We start from the raw sequence: 16694 nt of genomic DNA, 5'->3' as shown, positions 1-16694 counted from the left end.
CTACTACTGGAACAGAATTTTTTGCTGCGCCTCCACCCAAACGGTATGCAGAGGCCCCGATTCTGGCCATGGCCCCTTCGCCCAAGAGGGCTGCGGAGGTGCCACTGGCTCTGGGGCGCCTGCATTACAGCATTGTGCACCAAGTGGGACGAGGGAAGGAAGCCTTGCACAGACCTGTAGTAGCTCTGAGACAGCTGGAAGGACATGGGCACAAAGGGCAAGGCCCGGCTCTTCTTGGGACCCAGGCTGTGGTTGCCCCGGCGGCGGTTCACCAAGCTCCTCTTCTGGCACTCCAGGAAGGCCTTCACTAGGATGTCGTCCTGATACTCCCGGTAGAGGCGGAAGGTCTGCAAGAGCACCAATGGTGAGCCCCTGGCCTGGCACGCCTGCTGCAGACAAACCTTTCTCCTCCTTCCCTCCCCAATCCAGAACTCAGAAGGTCTCCCTCAGAGCTGTGACCCTTTGCCACTCAATGCCCACTTCTTGGAGCAGGAACGGCTGCAAACACTTATGCATCTGTAGAGAAAAGAACCCCAGCCCAGCCCACGTTCTTGGGTGACCAAAGGCTGGCCTTCCCACCTGTCCCCCATCCCCTTGGGTTCCTCCTTGGGGCTGCCATGAGCGCACAAGATTGAGAAGGCTTCAGTGAGAGGCTGGCTAGGACGCCTCTTACCTGAAAGGACTGGAAGGACTTCATTTGGTTGTCAGAGAGGGCCAAGGTACTCTGGATCAGGTTCTGCAGCACCAGGAAGTGGATGTCGGTGATGCTGGGGAGTGGGAGAGGCAGGGGCTGCTCAGCCATTTGCTTGCTCTATAAGGTTCATTAAAACCTTCTCTACACCCGGCGTGTCCTGAAGTGAGCAGGCGACCAACAGGCGGATGACCCCCCCCCCCACTGCTCTCTAACAAAACAGGCTGTGTTGGTTTCAAAAGATGAACATGGACTGAACAGCAGAGCAACTTATAGGGAAATTCACAGGATCTCTGCCCCAGGAAGGATGTGCTCAGAAAGTCCATGCTTGAAAAAGGCTGCACTTAATGCTGAATTCTGAGTCAAGGGATGGCACTCTGACACAGACGCAGCACAGGCCTCCTGGTTTCCAAGGTCCTGACCAGAAAGGAAGAATACAGGCACAAGGGGTGGGGGGCTGCAACATGTCCACTGCTGGTGCTAAGGCACTTGTGGATGTCTCTACCATCCTCATGGATGCAAACGTTTCTTTGAATGACTTGTGGGAAATTCTGAGGCAAAGAAAGCGCTGCCCTGTGGGTGCTGTGGCAAGAAGCCTACTCCTTACCCAAAGGGAGCCAGGGCCTGCCCGCCCTCTGCCAGGCCTCACCTGCTAAGCACATCTTCCTTCTTACTTTGACTGGTTTCATATCCGATGGCCAGAACACGAAACCTGGAGGAGGGCAAAGGAGGAGCCATGGGGAAACCTCAAAGCTGATGCACGAATGACCAGTTTCTTGTAAGAGAAATTCTGCCACCCCACCAAACCCACCCCAGTATTAGGGAACCAGTTCTGCATCCCAAATCTCCTGGATTCAGTCCCCACAGGGATCTCTAGGTGGGGCTGGGAAAGTCTCCTCATGAAAGACCTAGAGAGCTTCTGTCCATCACTGTGGATGGTGGTAATGGTAGTGTGTGTGTGGGGGGGGGGTGAAGGTAAGAGTACCTGCGGAAAAGCTCCTCAAGGGTGTCGGGAATCGCAGACCTGGGATTCCCCAGTGCGGAGCTGAACTTTTCCTTCAGTCTCTCCACAAACTCCCTAAACTCTTCTGAACAAACCTTTTATCACACACAAAACAAGAGATCAGCTCCCAAACAGAACCCAATTCTGGTCACCAGAAAGCCCCCCCCCCCTCCACATTGCCATTTACAAGGGCAAAGGAATAGAGGCTGAGCTCAAGGGCACCTTTTTGCCAGCAGGGTTTTTTAGGGGATTGGCATGGATGGATGTGGAGGCTAACCTGGTACCGGCTGGAGTGAGGCCTCTGTGCCCCCTAGGCCTCCTGTCATTTGCCAGTCTCCCACTTTGAGCACATGAGTGCTTACCTCCGTCTCAGGGGGTTCTTCTGGCAGCACCCAGAGATTGGGCAGGAAGCCGCCTGGGGGACGGAGTGGGGGGCAGTGGGAAGAAGCCCACCATGACAGAGCTCAGGATGTCTCAGTGCCTTTGTGGGATCCTGGCAAGGAGGAGCCAGCCAGGCTGGCATTCAGGCAACCCTGGGCTTGGGGCCGAAATGAGACATGCAGACCCTGCAAAGGTAGCTAGAGGGAAGGGGTCTCCAGGTCAAGCCAAGGGAGGTGCCCCTCCTGCTCTCCCAAAGGGTCCAGCAGCTGGGAGGAATCCTCAGACCAGCGTCCCATAACATCCAGGCATCAGGGAAACAGGAGCCCTGTTGTGCATCTTGGCTCGCTCCGTGATGGAAGCCCTCACCTTGGGGTCCTGATAGTTGTCCTTCCTGTTCATGAAGTCCTCGATCAGAGCCCTGTCTTGGTAGACCTCTGCCAGGCAAACCCTGAGAAAGAAAAATGCGCAGTTCAGTCCAAGAGTGAATTTCCTCCAGGAGAGCAATACACTCCCAATCCCTGCAGTCCCACCCTCAGCAGTGGAGGCTTTGTGCCAGGAAGAGGAACCTGAAGATGGCAAAGGACCAGGAAACAACGCTCCCCTCAGCCCCACAAGTTAGGCCTCTCACTTGTAGTTGAGGTAGGTCTGGGGATTTTTGACAATGTAGCGAGCCCGCCGCCCAACTGAATGCGAAGTCTTGTCCAAGGATTCCTCAAAGTTGGCGTGCATGATGTCTCTGACCACCTGCCACGGCACAAACGGCCCCTTCACCTGCATCGGAGCAAAAGACCAGGGAAGACGGGTCAACCTCTGAGTCAGCCCAAGCCTGTTCCTTCTCAAAGGCAGGACCCACATCCTCTCCAGGTTGACCTGCTCCCCCTTAACAGTTCCCAAACACAAGGCAGGTGCCTCCCCAGCCCTCATGGAGGCCGACCTCTTTCCCTAATCACCTTGGTGTTGAGAACGTTGCTGGCAATCCTGCAGAGCATCAAGAGGCTGTCCTCTTGGACAGTCCAAGTGACCCGCAGGCGGGTCATCCGCTGCAAGGCACTCTGGTCCGCCTCATCATGGTAACGCGGCCTCTTTCTCTTCTCCTCAGAGTCGTCTTGGGAACAGCCAGCAGAGAGGGAGAGACAGAGAGACAGAGACTGACTACCCAGCCAACCAGCTGTTCATGGGCCTGTTTCATGCAGGACCTGTTTCTTGGGTTGAAAGAGAGCACTTCTAAGGGATTTCAGGGTAAGTTGGGCACCCAGGTCCCATTTAAGTGAGCCACCTGATCTGAGAGAAATAGCTATGAGACCCCGGTGAGCCTTTAGTTTCATGGGAAAAAATCCTTCACACACGATGGCAGAGCCTGCCTGCCTTCTCCGTCACCCAGTGGAAGCCCTTACCTCTCTTTCGCTTCTTCTTCTTTGCCTTCTTCACCACGTCCTTCTTCAGCCGCCTTCTCTTCTGGCTCTTCCCACCCCTCACTCTCTTGTTTCTGTTCAGCGCTGGCTCTTTTTCCACCTCCAAGTCTTCTTTCTGTACAGCAGGTTCTGGACTGGCCAGAGCATCTCCCCAGATCATGGTGTTTCCACCTGAGAGGCATCAGAAAAATCTGGATCAGCATGGCACCACAGAGGTCCTGGTAAGAAGTCAGAGGGGCTGGCTGCTCTTAGATCTCAGTGCCAGGCAGGAAGAAAGCCAGCTGGGATGGGCAGGAACTGACTGCCTGGTTTTGGGAGATGCTTTTCTGTCACCCAAGGTGCCCAGAAAGCCACTCTGGGGACCTGGCTGGTCCATGCGTGCGAATGCTGCTCACCTCCCTTCACCCTCCCCCAACTGTGGCTATTCTTGCAGCTTAACTCTGAGTGCAACCACAGCCTTGGCCCATATGCACAGCCTCCTGCTGCACTCTCACCTCTCGGGGCAAGTGGCAGGCAGCGTTTGGTCAGAAAGGTCTGGAGCCGGACAGTATGCCCCACTTCAGTCACTGCATTCTCCTACCAAGAAAGCAGAAGAGATAGCAGCTGTGGTCCAGCAGAGGAACAACCACTGCAGATGCTTCAAACACGGCTGGGGTCTCACAGTCAAAATCGGCTATCCCACAAGATGTAGGTCAGCTGGATACTGAGCTTTACACCTCCACTCAGCTGGTTAGGAGGCCTGGGATGCTGGCTGGGCAGACCAGAAGCCCAACTGGGGGGAGGCAGCAATGGAGGGGGAAGGAAGGCAGTGGAACATCAGTGAAGGCCTCCAAGATGTGCCAGGACCAGAGAGTCAGCAGAGGGCCATCCATATCCAGGAGGTCCTAAGGACAACCTTGCATGGCAGACCTGTCTGCAAGGTGGGGACTCTCTGGGTGACTGTCTCTTGGGAAGCTGGCCCAAGGAGTTAGGTGAGAGCTGGGAAGCTGTATTTGCCTGAAAATGTTGGACACAGAACTCCCCTGCAAGAGCTGGAAGAAGCCAAGCTTCACAGGGCTTACAAAGCCCACCTGAAGGTTACACTGAAGGATAGAAAGTGGCTGCTTTCAGAGCTCATTTGAGAACAATAAGGGAAGACCTTGCTTAACAAAGAAATTCCTCCACAGCCAGAGTATAGGCTGGTCTTCGTTTTCTTTCTAAGATGAATCAGAAGGCACAGATATAAAAAGGTTGTGTTAAAAAGGCTTGTGGTTAGAATACATTGTTCCTATGTGCCCTGAAGTCACTGCTGACTTATGGCGACCCTAAGGCAAACCATTCACAAGGTTTTCTGAGGGCTGAAATAGTGTGACTTGTCAAAGGTCCCCCAGTGGGTTTTCTTGGATGAGTGGGGATTTGAACCCTGGCCTCCAGAATCGTAACCCAGCACTCAGACCACTATGCCACACTGTCTCCTGGTCTGAATACACATGACGTTAAAAAAAAAAGTGGGGCTGGAATGGGAAAATGGATTTCAAAAATAATGTTTTTGAGGCTGGAGAGTTAAAACTCACCTTTTTGGTTTTGTTAATGATGTAGCTTGTCCAAATCCAATTGCGTTTTAAGTGGCTGTAAAAGCTGGAATCCAGTCCACCTGCTCCCAACCCATCCCCAGGAATCGAACCATTATCCTCCACTTCTCGGCTTCCTCTGTGAGGATGGAGAAAAACCACCATCAGGAAAGCAGCACTGCTAGTCCAAAGCCCCCAGGACCATCCTGGCTCCGTTCAGAAGGGCATACAATTCCACATCGCAGAGCAAGAGCTCCCCAGCCTGGCATCACCTGCCACACAGCAGGGAGGGCAAACTCTGCTGGGCCAGCACCCCCCAACGCAACTGGCCCTGCTTCCGCCAAAGCAGACATACGGCACAACTCAGTGCAAGGAAGGGCATAGAGGAAGAGACATCCTTTCCCTCCAGTCCCCCCAGAACAGCCTGCATCATGCCCAAGGGGAGACGTACGTGCTGTACTCCAGCATGGCACACTTGCGCTCAAGATTGTGCTTGTGGGCTGCTGACTCTTGTTCCAGTGCTGCATCCAGGCTGATGCCTGCCTCATCGGCTTGCGTTCCACTTCGTCTGGCACGGGGATGGCGGACAATTCCTGAAAGAACCAGGGAGACTCCGTCACAGACCAAAGTGCACAGGCAAGACAGTGGCAGCATCAGCAGCAGAATGCTCCAGGAGAGAAAGATTCATCAAGGGGCAGAGCAAGGGGAGGCCAGTGGGCAGCAGGAGGACTCAGGCAGCATTATACCTAGCGGTGTGTTGAGGCAGACACACTGCAGGTCAAACCAGAAATTCTCCACATCTTGCAGCATGTTCAGGACGTACAAGCGTCTGTCGAAGGGGCGGGAGCTTTGTGCCAAGTTGTAGTGGGGCTCACAGACGGTGGTGTCCATGATCACAGCATTTTTCTTCAAGTAAACAAACACCTGCAAAGGCACCCACAAAACTCAGGCCAAACACTCATCCCAGGGTTCCTCGCCACCCGACCAAGGCAGGGCATGCCAGAAGGGAGAGTGGGCAAACCTCCAGGCACTCTGGCCAGGCAAAGCAGACCTGGGATACAATGGCACATAGGTGAAAGGAAAGCCAGCTGTCAGGCCACTTCATAAAGACTACTCTCTGTTTGACTCTGCCAGCTCCGTCTTAAAAACTGGTTTGAGGGCGTCTATACACACTGCATTTCTGGGACATCTCCGTGGTTAGAGTCTTCCTTCTCTCTCTTTTACACAAACCACCCCTTCAAGGGCTTAGTTGGGGAAATAAAGGTGGTAAGAATTACCTGATCTTTTTCTTGGAATTTTTCTGTGGGACCAAAGTGTACCAGCCCCATGTAACACAACCTCTGCAGGCTTTCCACAATGCAAAAGATGTATCTCCTGTAGAGATGTAAGGTGGGCTTGCTGTTAAAACCATTTCTGAGCCAGCCATCACATCTTCTGGTAGCAAAACATCTACCCCCAGTTCTTAAAAACACTTGGGCAGTGAATGCAGCCTCCCTCCCTGAACTCATCACATCAAAGTCCTTTTCAAAGTCTCATGCAATCATACAAAGAAGGGCAGAAGTACATCTATATTTGGAAGTGTCCACCACAGATATTCACCCATATTCCACCTTCTCTCCCCACAAATCAAATTGCACTGGTTCATCAACTAACTACGCCTCCATCTTATAATGTCATCTTCTCACACCTTTAAAAGGACCCTGTCTGGGACAAGACCAGCCTTGCTTGCTAAAAGCAAGTACATTTTCCCCCTCAGAGCTTCCCTTCTTCACTTTTTCTTGGCAAAGGCAGGCCTTATCTTTTATTCTGGAACCACATCAACTCACTCAAACATGAGTTATTAAAGGTTTTCACCTCTTGTATAGGAGCTTCTGTCGAACTGATCTTGGAAGATATCTGATCAATGTGTGTTTCTTCAGAGAATCGTTTAAATAATCTTCCAGGCCATCCACCTACAAGTGATTTTTATACTGAGTTACATTTTCATGTCACATCAAGACTGGTGAAATCAAATCATGCCAATACATTTCGTTCAGAAGATGTCAAGCTACAAAAAAGTTGCATCCAACATGCATTAGTACAGAGTGGCCATGCCCTCCAGGCCGTGGCCAAACTTTGACCAGCAAGGCCTCTGGGGACACAGCTGGCAGAAACTTCTTCATCTGCCACTCATGGACGTTAACACACAAACACACACAGTGCTGCATCTGTGGCCAACCTGTAGCCACTTTCAAGCTGCATGAAAGCCAAGGTGGGCCCTGAAGTGCCAGCAGCCGAGATGAGCCCCCAAAGGGAAGGCTCCGTACCTTGTAGCTGACTTGCACGATCTGGACAAAGAGAGAGAGCGGCAAGCAGAGCAGGATGTCACTGACAAGAGCCCATCCGTGGCCAAACTCCCTGTGGATCGGAAGAGGAGGAACGTGGCGCATCCAGGAGGCATTGTCCACATACACTGCACGAAGAGAGAAAAACATCATCATAGTTGAAACAGGCCAGTCTCCACCACCTTGGATACAGAAAGGAAGGCTTGCCATCTTCCACACAATGTTTATTTGAATGGAAACACAGAAACGTTAGGGTTTATGCCAGCTAACAGGCACCTCTAGCCCAAGAAGACTGTCTTTAGTAACTGGGATGGGGAAGGAGACAAGGGAGGCAAAAAAGAGATCATAAGGAGGGGTGGGAGGTCCTGCATCCTTCCCCCTCAGGCTTCTCCCGCTCTGTGGGCTGCATAGGGATCCCTTCTGGTTGACACCAAAGAGGGCAACGTGGGCTGCACAGGCAGCCACCTGGTCCAGAAATCATAACGCTGCCAAAGATGCTGCTAAAAGGTGCTTTCTGGGGACCATGCACAGCCCCCAAAAGCTCTGCCATTCACCTCCCACACACGGTACCTTCCCGGCAGAGAGTGGGCCTGTGCTGGTCCTTACCAGCCTGTTCTCCGAGTTGCACCTCCACCTCCTGAGCAAGAGCCCCAGGTTGCCTTTCCTCGCCTGTTGCTTGAAGCTCCTCTTCTCCCAGTGGGACACCAGAGCGCACACCCAGACTCTGCTGGCTGCCCCCAGGCTCCTTGCTGGCACTCAGTCGCCGATGGCGGTGCAGGGGATGTCCGTAAACCAAGTACCACAGGAAGAGGTGGACCGTCTTTAAGCGAGGCATTTTGGGCAGGAAGCCCAGGGAGCGGCCCAGGCCTGGCACTGAAGACAAGCAGAAGATGGTATGTGAAATGCATGCGTAGACTTCAGCCACCCACTCGCACGGCAGAGCAAAGGGTCCTTCATTACCTATCACAGGGTGGTAGTTGAATTTCGCAATCCGCACCTTTTCGCCAGTGGCCTCCTTTTTGCAAGGAGAGGAGCGGCCTTCCATTTCCCTCAAGGCATCTCCAACCCCAGCCTCTCGGCTGCCTTCGTCCAAAGGGGTCTGTGGGGTTGGGGTCTGGGGAATTTTAATCCTGCCATCAGGAAGGAAGAGAGACATTTGACCCTGGTTCTTGTTGTGTGCCTTCAAGTTGTTTCAGACTTCTGACGACACTAAAGCAAATCTATAATAGGGCTTTTCTGAGAGTGAGAATGTGTGATTTGCCTAAGGTCCCTCGGTTGATTTCCATTCAAACTTTGTTCTCCAGAGTTCAGCGCTCAAACCACTATCCCAGTCTGGCTCACCCTGGTTCAAGGGGTTTGAACAGCAGCCCCCCTCCCCAGTCCTCCTGAGGAGCTCCATGCTCTTGTCTGGCTGTCTCCCACCTGCCCTGGAGACCTCTGTGGATGGCTACCAATGGCAGGGCTGGGGGATGAGCCCCACCAACACTACGAGGGAGGGCATGTTTTGGACACGGGGAGGAGCCATGGGAGGAGCACAAGACCAGGGCTTACAGGGGGAGGGGAGGGGTCATGAAGACCCAGCTCAGCCCTGAAACAATGGCCCAGCTCCTAGCTCCTTTGCACTCTGAGCAGGCCAGGCTGCTATGGCAGAAGACCCCCACCCGCCCTGCCAGGCCCCCGGGTGACCCTCCCGGAACTTGCCTGTTCACAGTATTTGAGTTAGAGAGGCGGAAGCGCACTTGCTCAATGGCGCTTTTCACCAGGGGGTCGCTGGGATTCACAGAGGGGTCCACAACAAATTCAACCTGTCAAAAGAGCGATATATTAAAGTAAAGGATTTGGTTTGTTAAAAAAATGTTCTATACTCTCAGTAAGTCCAGGGTTGGGCTTGTATTTGTAGAGTGGTAGGTAGTCAACCAAAGACCATAGTAAGACATTGATTGGTAGTACAGTGGTACCCCGGGATACGAATGCACCGCCTTACGAAATTTCCGGGTTACGAAAAAAATCCATTTAAAAAAACTGTTCCGGGTTACGAAGGTTATTTCGGGTTACGAAAAAATTTTTGGTGCTTTTCGGCGCTATTTCGCACGAAATCGCGGCTTTTCCCCATTAGCGCCTATGGCTTTTTCGCCTTACGAAGATTTTTGGGTTACGAAAGCGGCGGCGGAACGAATTAATTTCGTAACCCGGGGTACCCCTGTAATTCCATATGATTGTCATCATTATATTGCCTTTTGAATAAGCTAAGGAGAGTTAGATATGTAACCATTGTTTCCCTATTTTGTGTGTTTTTAGATTTTAGATTCACAGTCAGGTGTGCCTTTCATTGTTATGTTTTTCAGATACAGAAAATTGGTGTTTGTTTGTTTGTGGTTATTTTAAAAAAACACACCACAACCTGTCAAACAGAGTGGAGATAGAGATGGGAGTGAAAGACCCATCAAAAGGAGGGACGAGGAAAACGGGAGCCTCTACGGCTGGAGGAACAGCTGGAGTCAGGCCCTGGGCATTTCCCAACTTTTTGTCAGAACAGCAAGCGCTCTTGGGCCAGCCAAAGCCCCTGAGGCTTCCTGTTATGTCTCTGGCCCTGACGGGGTGAAAAGTGTGGGCCAAGAACAACGACACAGCAGCCCTGAAAGACCACTGTGTGTGGAAACAAAGCTGGCCCTCATGTTCAGCAAGAGGGGGCCTCCTCCACAGACCAAGTACCTTTCTGCTGACCCCGTCCTGGATAACGGTGGTGCGGTAGAAGCGCAGAAGGCCTTCCTGGGAGAGTTTCTGCACTAAGCGGACAATGGACTTCTTGCAGCACCGGGTGAGGACTCCTTCTTGCTTCTCCTGATCCATGATCATTTTCTGAAGCCTGGAGCAAGGGAGGCCACTGGTCAGACCACAGTGGGGGCTGTAGTCCGCCCGCTAAGGCTCTCCAACAAAGGCAGGGGTTCATTCATGACAGACAGGCCTTAAATCAACGAAGGCTATGTGGGATTGGCAGGAGTACAAACCAAGAAGCCATCCTGACCCTCAGTGAAGTCTACCTGCTGTAACTGATGAGGCATATGTAGGAAAGAAGGTAAGCAAAGGGCCAAGGGGAACCGTCCCACCTCCTCTGACCACCACCCGACTTACGCAAACAAGCTCTCGATGAGGCGAAGGTTTCGGACAGCCTCTATGATGAGGTTCCGTCGCTTCAACAAGCGGTAGGTCTCGCGTGATCGCTCAGCTGTCACAGTTCGTGAGCGCTTATTTTTCCTCTTCTCATCACAGCGCTTCTGGCAGAGGAACAGAAAAGGCTTGTTAAGAGTTCTGAGAAACAGCAGCTGAACTCTCAGAAAGGGGGAAACAGACAGGAGACTTGCCACACTAGAAGCTTCCAGAGGCACCTGTTCTCCTTTTTTAGAGGAGCCCCGCTTTTGGGGCTAGGAGAAGCCGGACTGCGCAAGGGCCATACCAAGGCACACACCCAGTGCGCAGACTCAGGCTCTGGGCTCTTCTTCTTACTTTGGGAGTTTGCGGCCTAACTTCCTCCACCACAACCATGTTGCAGACTTCCTTCTCAACCAGCACACCATCTGACAGGGGAGCTTCTGGCTTTAGAGTCTCCAAGGCAGAATCAGCATCTGCCAAGCAAGTGGGAATCTCATCAGGATACTCAGGGAGGCATGAAGATTTCTGGGCTAGTTTCAGAAGGAAAACACAGCTAAATGAGTTGCACATTCCTGCAAACTTTGGTCAGGGCTTGGTTGCTTGCCAGCATCACCTCAAAGCTGAATTTCTGGCTCTGAAGCCTTCCTGCATCACTTAAGTAAGCCCAACCAGTGGCAAAGAGACTCTCCCTGCCTCCCTCCTTTTGCTCTTCTAAGATCTGAAGGCTCAGAAGGCAGACCTTCCCCTGTTGAGGCACCTGGTTTGAGACCCCATACAAAGTCCTCAGGGCCACTAAAAGATCTTTCACTCCACACATATGGTCCTCATAGGAGGAAGGAGCCCAGCTGAATTCTAACATGGAGGAAGGATTAACAGTATTGATGGGAAAAGGGGACACTCCACAAAGGCAGGTGGTGGCCAAGGGCAACCCAAAGGAAAACAAAAACATGCTGAAGACGAGACAGATGCATGTTGTCCCACAGGAGAACTGAGAAGCCTGGGAAGAGTGTGTCGCATGAAACACATCTGGCATCCTCTTTCCCCGCTACTTACCTCTCAACCTTACCTCAGTCAACCTGGCCAAACCAATGCAGTACCTTTCAATGGTGTTGAGTGGCCAGGGCCTTCTGCCTCATGGAAATTGAGCCTCAGCAGCGGTCTTGAACTGGACTTCTTCAGCCTCCCACTTTCTCTCTCCTCTTCCTCGTTCTCTTCCTCGGAAACCAGAGCTTCTTCCTCAGCTGGAGAGAGCTCTTCTCCCATCAGTGAGTCATCCTGAGCTGCAGACGCATTGGCCATGGCCAGCTGCTCACTGCGGGCCTTCTCTCGCTCAAACTGCCGGCTAAGGTCACTCTCCTCTGCATACGCGCATGCAATGTACTTGGTGGTCCGCTGCCTGCCTTCATCCTCCATGAATCCCTGAACAAGGAGCAAGACAGCCATTCATTCCTTGTTGCCAGCAATCCCAGGAGGGAGCCATTATTTTGGGGAAAGACCAAAGTGTATGTGGGGGGGGGGGGAGTGCTACTCTCCTACCGTGTGTATTGGGAGGGTGAGCAGGAGCTGGCATTTACCTTGATCACTTTGTACCTCGCCAGGAGGCGGCACAACATCCTTGCTTCCAGCCTCCCCACATTCATAGCAGCTCGAAGTTCTGCCTGGGAAATGCCTTTGGTCCCCCAGCTTTCAACTGGGAAGCAGAAAGAAGAGAAAGCTGAAGCCCACAGAGCACAAAGCTGAAATGCCACAGTAAGCGCAAGCCACAAACATAAACAGGAATTGGTTTCTGAAGCACTGTATATGGAACTATCTAAATTCTACTGCCTCTCTGCCCAGAGAGACCTCTCTGATTTGGAGAGGCTCTGAGGATGTGTGGAAAATTCTTCCTGTCTTTCAAACACACACACAATCACACACAGAGACACAATCTCTCTCTCTCTCTCTCTCTCACACACACACACACACACACACACACACACATCTGCTGCCTCTGCCTGCATGCCCTCTGCTCCCTCCTGGCCACAACTATGCTAGAGAGAAGAGATTGAAAAAGGAAAAGGAGTGCTAAGAGAAAAGGCCCAGTGAAGTAACCCAGGAAGCGCTTCCTGCCAAGGCTGGTGGTGATGGTAATGCGGGAGCAGCTAAAGATGCAGCCTTGGGGTCCTAGATTAGTTGTCCTTGGCTTGTGGTCTTCACTAAGAAAGCAGAAGTGAAAACACAGAGATGTGCCTCCATTTTGCACACTGAGACCTGAGGGTAATAGTTTAGCAGAATGATCTAGAACCAACTCAGACCCAGATGCTATTGAAACATCCCAATAGACAAGGCTGTATTTTCACGACTGGCAGCAGGTCACCAGCCCAAAAACGTCAGAGACTAGCCAGTGCAAAGCCGGCTGTTTGACTCCAACTTCAGGGCCCAGTAAAAGGGGATGGGCGGGAGAGAGGAAGGGGCATGCCTTGGGAAGGCCCCTCAGCCCCAGCTTCCCCTGCCCCTGGCTGCATCACCTACTCAGTTCGTAAGCCTGCGACAGCATGTCCTTCTCATACACAATATCCACAGGTTGCACAGGTTTAGTGATCAGTTCTTCATCATCATCATCATCATCATGGAAATCATCCACCTTCTTCCGAAACTCCTTCACCAGTTTCAGGCAACGAACCAAAATGTCAGTTCCTGAGAGGAAATTAACGGCCCAGATGGATTGTGAATACATAAGAGTGAAACAATTCAGAAAAGCAGCCGAAGATCAAGTGAGAGTGGTCTGGGAGAAAAGTTGCTCTTCCAGCCTGAAGAGCTTTTACAGGGCCCCTAGCTCTCTCTTGCTAAGAGGAGAAAAGACTAGCAAAGTCTACTGCCTAAAAATGACACTGTCAACACACACACACACACATTACCCTTCTTTGTCTTGAAGGGGCCCTTGTCTGGGTGCACTTCTTGTAAGGGAACGGACATGATCTTGCCCAAGCCGGCGTTCATCATATACTGATACAGACGTTTAAATGTTTTATCACAAAGACCCTGTGGAGAGAGGAAATGGGGCCATTTTGAGGCTGACCATAGCTGCTCCCCTTCAGGAGAGAATGGCAGGGGGGCTCTGGACCCTTATGACAACCTGTTTTCTCCAAGGGCAGCATGGCAGGAAATTCCCCACAGCTATTTTTTCCTGCAGAAAATGTCATTTCTAAAAATGCTCTTCTACAGAGCTATTTATGAATGGATTCAACATCTACCAATCTGAACACTTATCCTGTCTGTCTCACAAAGGAAACCTGAAAGCTAAATCCCAAAAGCCTCTTGGAGGGCAAAAGAAAGAGGCCAGAACTGTTCTTGGCCCTCAGACATCTGAGAATGAAAGCCGGGGCTGGGGCTTGAAGGCTCTTGCTAGTCAGGCAACTCTCTAGTTTCCCAGCTCTGCCTCTCAGAAAACACTTGCACAAGAGTCCCGAGTGCAAGCAGCACAAATGCCAACCCAGGGGGAGAGAAGGGGGGAGAGAAAGCAGCCACTCACCAGCTCTTCCTTTATGTTCACCAGCGTTTCCATCCGACCCGGCCGGGCACTCAGCATACTGGAGAGCTTCTCCATCAGGATGTCGTATTTGCTCCTTCTGAAACCCAAGAAGCAGCTGCTGTAAGCAGTGGTCATACAGCTTCCTCATACAGCTCTGTGTGCGACGAAGGATGGCCTGCTTGCCCCAGCCCCAAAGTGCATGTTCTCAGTGGCACAGTTGGGAAGGAAAGACAAACAGGCAGAGCGGCGAAAGCACTCTTGCATGGTTAAAAGCCCAACGGTCTTCTCCTAGTTATTTGGCACCCCAGTGAGGCTGTCTTCCACTTTGGTTCACACCACAGCATGTATGAGGAACTTTGCACTTCACCATGGAGGGAGCAACAGCACCTGGGGGAGAGATACTCATCCATATCCTCCCACTGCTTCCCTTGGGATGCAAATCACCCACAACTTGCCCTGAGTCCCCCTGCCGCACCAAGGAGGGGTGTCCAGCTGCCCAGCGACAGATGGAATGCTTCCAGTTTCAATCAAGGAGTCAGTGGAAGAGGAAAAGTGCAAAGGACCCTCCTCACCCGTTCCCCTTGCCCACAATGTGGCTCTGCCTGGCAGATACCTGTCAACGTGAAAGCGGGTCAACAGCAAAAGGATGGAATGCTGCTGGGCCCTCGATGGCAGCCGGATCACATGGGACTGCATGGAGATGAGTCCGTTCCTGTCCAGCACCTTCCGGTGGTAGTGCAGCTTCCCAGCATCCACCCTGCGAGGACATGTTGGTGATCTCCATCTTATTATGCTTTAACAATTAAGCCTGCCTTGAAAGTCTCAAAGAAGAGCAATCCTGTCTGGAGGCCAAAATCACGCTGGGAGCCAATCAACGTGTCCCAATTTGGGCGCATTGGTTCCGATTAAATCTCGGTTGGAAAAAACACCTCGTGCCGTTTTCTCCAAGAGTGCCCTGGGCTAATAATAATAATAATAATAATTTGTTTTATTTATATACCACTATTCCAAAGATCATAGCGGTGAACAGCAAGTAAACTAATTAGCAAGTAAGCTAATTTGCCCCCAACAGTCTGGGTACTCATTTTAGCTCCCTCCTCGGAAGGATGCAAGCCTGAGTCGAGCTTGGGCCCTTTTGCTGGTCTTGAACTCGCAACCTTGTGGTTTTGAGTGAATGGCTGCAGGACAGGCATTTAACCACTGCACCACCTAAGGCTGGACCTTCAGTCAGCACCAGCGGGAAGCTTGCGAGGGGCTGCCGGCTACAAGGTCTCTGGAAGGACAAGGCCAGGCCTCTGCTAATGGAGCACCAGACAAGACAGAGAGCTGGTCCCTTACTTGAAAACAACGCTGAGGTCTCTTTGGAGCTCTCCCTGCCATCGCGCCCGCCCCAGCCGCTCCAAAATGCAGTAGGAGAAGTCCGGGAGCTTCAGGTCTGGGTCCCCCTCCCAGCCGATCAGCGTTCTGTGGCGCAGCGCCTGGGAGGCAACCATGACCAGTCTCTCTCCCCACCTGCAAGGCAAGAAGGAAAGGAAAGGAAAGGGGAGCCATCGGCCAGGGTCCCCCCAAAAGCCACCCTCTGACACAACCCTTTGGAGCCATACTACGTTGGACAACTCTATTGCAACCTTTGGTTATTAATTCTGAACAAGTGGACGGGAAGCAACCCATGGTTGATTCAAGAGTCCCTGTGCTTCCTCTTGCCCCTCTTTACATAGAGGCAGCCTTCGAAGGATCGCTCCCTTTGGCATAAATGGGTGTAACTCTCCAGGAGCACACTCTTCTTCTGGGAGAGTCCCTTGTCCTGATGGGCCTCCATGTTGCCTCCCCTTCCCTTCATTCCGGGAGCGGCTTGCGCTTCCCTCAAAGTCCCGCTCCTTCCCTTGCACTGCTTTCTTCTATGTCCCCCAGACTCCCTTCTCCTGGGCCTCCATGCAGGCGCAGGGCCAGTCCCTTCTCCTGGTGGGTCTCTGTGCTGCCCAGCCTGCCCTCCAGGCCCTGGCTCCTCTCCTGCTGCCCTGCGGACCCCCTTCTCCTGGGCCTCCTTGTGGACGATGGGCCTCCGTCTTCCCAGCTGCCCTGCGGACTCACTTCTCATAGGCCTGGGCGAAGGTGCAGCAGGGCCGCAGGTCCTTGGTCCTGACCTGGTCGGTGACGTCTAGGCGCTGCTTGAAGTCCCGGCAGGAGCCCTGGATGCCTCGGTCGTCCTCCAGGACCATGCAGACCGGGTAGACGTCGTCCGCGGGGCCGGGCTCCCTCTTGCTCTCCAGGATCCCCGTCTCCAGGTCGATCTCTTCGTACCTGAAAGCAGAGCCGCGGATGAGCCTTCCTTCCTTCCGGCCTGGGCCTGGGCCTGGGCCTTCCTCCCTCGGCCTCTCACCGGTCGTAGAGGCGGAGCGGGGGCCGGGCGCAGGGCAGGAGGTGGAAGCCGAGCTCCGGGTGAGCGGCCAGCGAGGCCCAGAGCAGCTCCCGGGCGGAGGGCTCCAGCGGCAGCGGCAGCGGGAAGGGCGGCACGCGGGCCGCCAGGCGCTCCCAGAGGGCCCCCGCCGTGGCCCCGTCCAGCCCCTCCAGCGCCACCTCCTCCAGCGCCGCCGACAGCGCCTCCATCGCCCTGGGACGCACTGCGCACGCGCCGACGGACGGAGACGCCGAGCCTCAGCCAATTGGGGGCG

General features: G+C 53.0%; 1 protein-coding gene across 5 annotated transcripts in view; it reads right to left on the bottom strand.

Moving 5' to 3' along the window:
- GTF3C1 (general transcription factor IIIC subunit 1) overlaps nt 1-16658 on the bottom strand; it is a 20540-nt gene extending 3882 nt beyond the window's left edge. The window contains exons 1-30 of one of the 5 annotated variants that reach the window (XM_042437884.1): nt 16403-16658; nt 16114-16323; nt 15361-15534; nt 14636-14779; nt 14023-14119; nt 13409-13532; nt 13023-13187; nt 12086-12201; nt 11609-11930; nt 10866-11041; nt 10494-10636; nt 10074-10227; nt 9063-9166; nt 8322-8491; nt 7932-8234; nt 7344-7489; nt 6892-6989; nt 6315-6411; nt 5784-5961; nt 5489-5630; nt 5041-5176; nt 3982-4063; nt 3470-3658; nt 3026-3192; nt 2704-2846; nt 2442-2523; nt 1677-1789; nt 1341-1403; nt 674-767; nt 175-347 (exon numbers count right to left, since the gene is read on the bottom strand). In XM_042437884.1, coding sequence (XP_042293818.1) covers nt 175-347; nt 674-767; nt 1341-1403; nt 1677-1789; nt 2442-2523; nt 2704-2846; nt 3026-3192; nt 3470-3658; nt 3982-4063; nt 5041-5176; nt 5489-5630; nt 5784-5961; nt 6315-6411; nt 6892-6989; nt 7344-7489; nt 7932-8234; nt 8322-8491; nt 9063-9166; nt 10074-10227; nt 10494-10636; nt 10866-11041; nt 11609-11930; nt 12086-12201; nt 13023-13187; nt 13409-13532; nt 14023-14119; nt 14636-14779; nt 15361-15534; nt 16114-16323; nt 16403-16629 — 4532 coding nt within the window. In that variant the 5' untranslated portion in view covers nt 16630-16658. The remainder of the gene's footprint in view (nt 1-174; nt 348-673; nt 768-1340; nt 1404-1676; nt 1790-2441; nt 2524-2703; nt 2847-3025; nt 3193-3469; nt 3659-3981; nt 4064-5040; nt 5177-5488; nt 5631-5783; nt 5962-6314; nt 6412-6891; nt 6990-7343; nt 7490-7931; nt 8235-8321; nt 8492-9062; nt 9167-10073; nt 10228-10493; nt 10637-10865; nt 11042-11608; nt 11931-12085; nt 12202-13022; nt 13188-13408; nt 13533-14022; nt 14120-14635; nt 14780-15360; nt 15535-16113; nt 16324-16402) is intronic. The other 4 variants (XM_042437885.1, XM_042437886.1, XM_042437887.1 and 1 more) reach the window with 4 other exon arrangements.
- Between the last annotated feature and the right edge of the window lie 36 nt (nt 16659-16694).

The sequence above is a fragment of the Sceloporus undulatus genome, chromosome 8 (genome assembly GCF_019175285.1).
Source record: "Sceloporus undulatus isolate JIND9_A2432 ecotype Alabama chromosome 8, SceUnd_v1.1, whole genome shotgun sequence".
In the NCBI taxonomy this organism is placed as follows: Eukaryota; Metazoa; Chordata; class Lepidosauria; order Squamata; family Phrynosomatidae; genus Sceloporus; species Sceloporus undulatus.
This window is presented reverse-complemented; position numbering and strand designations above follow the sequence as displayed.